Raw genomic sequence first — 6,000 nt, 5'->3', positions numbered from 1 at the left:
TCGCTTTGAATCTTGATCGACATCGATGCCGAAAGATTCAATGACCGTCGATTACTAGCTCACTGAATCTGTGTATTCAGGATTTTGTTTACTGTCAACTTGAATTATAAAGAATGTATTGTAATAAATAAGGCAATGAAAACGTTGAATTGATTATAATTTTGCTGCAAAATCCACTTAAATTTAGATGCGAGTGTTTAGAAGAAGAGAAATGTTTACAACTACGCACTTACCTACTAAAATTCAGTCTCCTTGTTGATTTAGAGATGATTTGACTTCAAAACGAAAGAAAGACACGTGTCTCGTTACTAGCGAAGAGTCGTAGAACATAGAATATATTAAAAGGAACAAATACTTTATAATACTAATTATGCTATTAATACCAATAACTAGAGCTCATCCATAATTCTAACGAATTATTGTTGAAAATTCTCGAGGTACATTATGTTAGGGAATATGTACGAGACACATACACGATACATCAAAAACGATTGTAATACTTGAAAATGAGAATTTAGTTCTTTTTACTATTCGGGCACCAGCAAGCTTGGTTAAGGTCGTCTTGTCCATTTCGACGACCAACCGATACCTGTGAAACTTTTTCTAATTATTTTTTTGGGGTTAACCAAACTATCGTGCATGCTCACAGTTGAATGAAGAAAAATCAGAATGCGAAGCAGTCTTGGCAGTTGAAGGACCAAAGGTCGGTTTTCCAGCGCCTGCATATCAGAAGCGCGTTGATGATTTTAGTCGTGGATCGTGCTGATCTTTCTAGCGTTGGTCACGTTTTCGTGCGTATTTTCTGTTTCTTCTAGAGTTTAATTGGAATCCGTAGATTAAATCCAGTTAGCGCCAGTTGTTGAGTGCGAATGGGAGGCGGGAATGATGCGAGAAATGACATGCACGATCCTTGTACGATAACGATGTATGTTTATTATTACAAGCTTATCTCTAAAGTCTGGGTGAACTATCCTCCACTCAGCAAAGTTATTACTAATATCAACAAAGATTATTTGTGTGGTTAACAATGTCCCTTTACTATTCTAAAGTGGAAATAACAAATACACAGCACCCTTCGAATTTGACCTACGAAACGCATTTTTTTCATCCTTGACTAAATTCGCGATTATGTTATTTCGATCCTACCGACGATATTCGATATATTTCGAGGAGTCTCACTCAAGATATCGCACGCTAAAAAATAAAAATTGATTTTACATCGAAAGGGCTACTTTTAGAACTATGTCGATATTTATTTCTCCCGGTCGGCACTATAAGCCCTTTGAGTATCGGACACCTTTTTACACAACCTGTATACGTCAGTTAGCTATCACACTTGAAACGATTACGGAGAAAACATAATGTTCGGAATCGCAAGCTTTGAAATAAAAAAATAAAATATGATCGCGGCAATAATACGCTAAATTGTACGTACACAGTAGAACCTCGATTAGGAGAGAAAGAGGGAATTTTTACAAAGATTAAACTGCATCCGTTTATTCGCATCTTGTCCGCGTTTGCCCAGCCACAATTTTCATTTGTCTACCCTTCAACAGATATTATCGCCAAATGTTCAATAATGTGATAATTTCGGTATAGCGTATCACACTAAATATTTAGTTACAAGAAGGCCGAACAACGTCACGTTGATCAAACTAAAGGAATATAAACGGAATAATACAGAAAAACTTGGAAATTTTTGCGAGCAATCGTTGCAGCATTTGATTCAGTGAACACACGATAAAAAATAATAATATTCGTTCCTTTACAACAAACGTAAAAACAGGGGCATGTCACATAAAATGCATAACACATACTGCTCGATATATGTGCTACCTTATTACTATTATCCCATAAATACGCCATCTAATCGTATTTTCAATACAATTTTTATATTTCTATAAATGTTATTGTGGTTGAATGTATTTTAACCGCCTAGGGATTTTTAATTACACACAATTTTCGGCTAACATCGTCGTGTATCGTCCACATTTCTGCTGTATTACAACAATAAACTATAAACCGTCCAAGCGTATAACCTTCTTTACAGCGCCATCATTTTAAATCGGAACAATCAAACAGTTTACACTGAAACACTGCGAATGTTACAGCGGTTCATCGTTACAGAATGGCTGAGCTGTGAGAAACAAGAACGATTGCCGCAGAATATAAACGAGACAAAATATAAATTGATATAAGATGCAGTGAAGCAAATCAGTCGCAGGTCATTCGTTTTATCATTTCCTGACGTCCATATTAGAGATTTTATTAAAAGTTAAAAAGCTGAGGTAGACTCGTGATTGTACTGATTTTGAATTAGACATTACAGTCCTTCTAATTTTCGTCAGAAAATAAGCTTTTCTTACGGATGGAATACTTGACACTACCGTTGCAACGAACAATTAACGACCTGGTACGTTTCGTTCTAGATAAGCGACCCGCATATTGCGATTACAGATGGCTGTATTAGCATGTACATTGTCAGAGTAATCAACAGTCTCAATTTAAACAAGATAGATTTTTTTATATAAAAAGAGCAAGAAACGACAATACAAATGATTCATTTTGATTACTATGTTTTATATTGTAATACTTGCATGTTACTATATCAGGTAGATATTCAAACTGGTAAACACTACACATGCAAGGATATTCTCGAAAAAAGCACAATATTATCTGTTGCTTTGAGAAATTATGGAATCAAGGTGGAAGACAGAATCTCCGTTGCAGCTGAAAACCATCCACATTACGTGGTATCGATATGTAGCACGTTATTTATCGGAGCTACATTTGCACCGTTGAATCCAGCATATACAGAAAGTAAGATATTCTCCAAGCAGCTTTTACGAATTATTTTATAATAACAAAGAAATTAATTTAATTAAAAGTACGTGCGTGTTTAATATTATAGAAATTTAACGAAGGCAGAACGTAAAAAGTGGAAAGAAAAATTTGCTCTTCTTTTTTGGAAACTTGCATGTTTCTGATAACTCCACTGATTATGCCATATATAAGTTAATGAAATCGAGCCTCGACTTTATTATTTGCCTCGAGTTTATTATAGAATTTTACAACTACTAGAAACAGAGATCATAAATTAGATACTTTAATTAAAGACTAAATTTATTTACATTACATTTGCAGAATTAACAATAAAAGTCTAGAAACAGTACTTACTCTAACACCAAGTTTTATAATGTAGTGTAAACAATAATTGTTAATATTAAATTGTTAAATATTGTGTATATAGATGCGGAAATTAATAATCACTTATATTCTCAATATGCGTTACTCCGTCACCTTTTAGAGATACAAACAATACTAATTTTTAATCGTATACGATTAAATTGTATTTAACTACTCCGAATATCTTCTCAGAGTAAACATTCTACGAAAAATATGTTATTTCAAAGAAAGTTGTTTCAGCCTCTCCTTGCGGAGACGGATATCGGAAAAAGCTTTTGTAAGGCTCTTCGAATATTTCTAGATCTTTTGTAAAACTGTCACCTTGTTACGCGGAGTGGTTAAGTTACGCGATGCAGCATATGCGTTATTTAATCATATCTAATGCAATTTTTTACGTAGGAGAATTTACGCACATGCTGGAAATTTATCAGCCACGGGTGTTGTTTGCATCGCGACGCACTGAAAACATTTTGGCGAAAATTGCATCTACTGTAAGCTGGAATATGAAATTAATCGAATTGGATGATAAACCTCTTGATGGAAATATAATAACCTGAGACAAGGTTTTGGAAAAATATCAAAGTATCACGGATCTCTATGCGTCTTCACCGGTGCAGATAGATCATAACAGGAAAAGAATGGCAGCTATTTTATGTTCTAGCGGTACAACAGGCCTTCCAAAAGGAGTAATGTTGTCTCATCGAAATTTGTTACTTTTCATCCAAAGTCTAAGGTAAATATATTAAATTAATATACACAATGTATCCGGTTGATCTAAGACCACACATATATTTCGAGATTTATTTTTCATTTATGTTAAATTTAAATATATATTATTCGTTTTATATGATTAACAAACCATTCTTTATTCAAATCAACTATATAATATTTTCTCTACTGTTGTGCCTCTTAACTCTTATCATTCTAGTTGAAATTATAAATATTCGATTCAATTGCATTTTGTTCTTAATCGAAGTGCCCCAGAATCAATGGATATTCGACGTGGAGACCGAATACTAGTTTTCTTGCCATTATTCCACGGTTATGCGTTCGGAATGATGAATACGGCAATAAGTTGCGGTGCAGCTGTGTACATAATGCGAAATTTCAAGTTAGAAACATTAATCAGTCCCGTAGAAAAATACAGAATTACGCATACACCATTGGTCCCTCCAGTTTTAGTTGGTCTTGCGAAGCATCCAATGGTGCCAAATTGCGATTTCAGCAGCGTGAGAGAGATCGTTTCCGGTGCGGCAACGCTTCCGCCGGATGTAAGTTTTTCGTCCAAACTACCTAACGCAATACGTTATAACGGTATACTATATAACGTAATAAGTTATAACGTTATACTATATAACGTAATACTTTATTACGTTACACTATTAATACGTTATAACGTTATTCTATGTAACGCCATACGTTATAACGTTACACTATATAATGTAATACGTTATTACGTTATACCATATAACGTTATACTACATAACGTAATACGTTATAATGTTATAATATATAACGTAATACTTTATAATGTTATACTACCTAACGAAATACCTAATAACGTTATACTATATAATGTAATACATTATAACGTTATTCTATATAACGTAATACGTTCTATAACCATATAACGTTATACTACATAACGTAATACGTTATAATGTTATAATATAAAACGTAATACTTTATAATGTTATACTACCTAACGAAATACCCAATAACGTTGTACTATATAATGTAATACATTATAACGTTATTCTATATAACGTAATACGTTCTAATGTTATACTACCTAACGTAATACGTTATAACGTTATAGTATATACCGTAATACGTTATAATGTTATACTACCTAACGTAATACGTTATAACGTTACTGTATAAAACGTAATATGTTATAACGTTATATCATATAACGTAATACGTTATAACGTTATTCTGTGAAATGTCATACGTTATAACGTTACACTATATAACGTAATACGTTAACGTAATACCATAAAACGTAATACGTTATTACGTTATTCTATCTAACGTAATACGTCATAAAGTTATACTATATAACGTATACGTTATACTATACAACGCAATACGTTGTTGTGTTATACTATATAACGTAATACGTTATAACATTATACTATAAAACGTAATACGTTATAACGTTATTCTGTGAAATGTCATACGTTATAACGTTACACTGTATAACGAGATACTTTATAACGTTGTTCTGCGGAACATCATACGTTATAACGTTACACTGTACAACGTAATACGTTATGTCGTTATACTATATAACGTAGTACGTTATAATGCTACACTGCCTAACGTAATTCGTTATGACGATATACTATATAAGGTAATAGGTTATAAAGTTATTCGATAAAACGCAACACGTTATAACGTTATACCATATAACGTAATACGTTATAACGTTATACTGTATAATTTAATACTTTATTACGTCAATCTATATAACGTAATACGTTATAATGTTATTCTATTTAACGTCATACGTTATTCCGTTACACTATATAATGTAATACGTTATAACGTAATACTATATAACGTAACACGTTATAACGTTATACTATATAACATAATACGTTATAAAATATAGTATATAACGTAACACGTTATAACGTTATTCTATATAACGTTACACGTTATAACGTTATACTATAAAATGTAAAACGTTATAACGTTATACCATATAGCGTTGTACTATATAACGTAATACGTTATAACATTATACCATATAACGTAATACATTATTACGTTATTCTTTATAACGTAATACGTTATAATGTTATACTG

General features: G+C 32.3%; 1 protein-coding gene across 1 annotated transcript; it reads left to right on the top strand.

Moving 5' to 3' along the window:
- The first annotated feature begins 2,547 nt into the window (after positions 1-2,547).
- On the top strand, positions 2,548-3,913 carry LOC117241604 (luciferin 4-monooxygenase-like). Its single transcript, XM_033507471.1, has 2 exons — positions 2,548-2,820; positions 3,586-3,913. Exons 1-2 carry the CDS (start codon positions 2,556-2,558, stop codon positions 3,741-3,743), a joined length of 423 nt encoding a protein of 140 aa, XP_033363362.1. The 5' UTR covers positions 2,548-2,555; the 3' UTR covers positions 3,744-3,913.
- The last annotated feature ends 2,087 nt before the right edge of the window (positions 3,914-6,000 follow it).

The sequence above is a fragment of the Bombus vosnesenskii genome, unplaced genomic scaffold, assembly GCF_011952255.1.
Source record: "Bombus vosnesenskii isolate JDL3184/JDL3185 unplaced genomic scaffold, Bvos_JDL3184-5_v1.1 scf7180000016224, whole genome shotgun sequence".
Classification (NCBI taxonomy): Eukaryota; Metazoa; Arthropoda; class Insecta; order Hymenoptera; family Apidae; genus Bombus; species Bombus vosnesenskii.
The sequence above is the reverse complement of the archived record's forward strand: the minus strand, read 5'-3'. Positions and strand labels throughout refer to the sequence as shown.

Bases quoted from the DNA above. Each gene is read 5' to 3' on its own strand.
- LOC117241604 (XM_033507471.1), top strand. From the start codon at position 2,556: ATGATTCATTTTGATTACTATGTTTTATATTGTAATACTTGCATGTTA. The intron at 2,821-3,585 runs GTAAGATATTCT...TTTTTTACGTAG, and splicing joins GAATCCAGCATATACAGAAA to GAGAATTTACGCACATGCTG.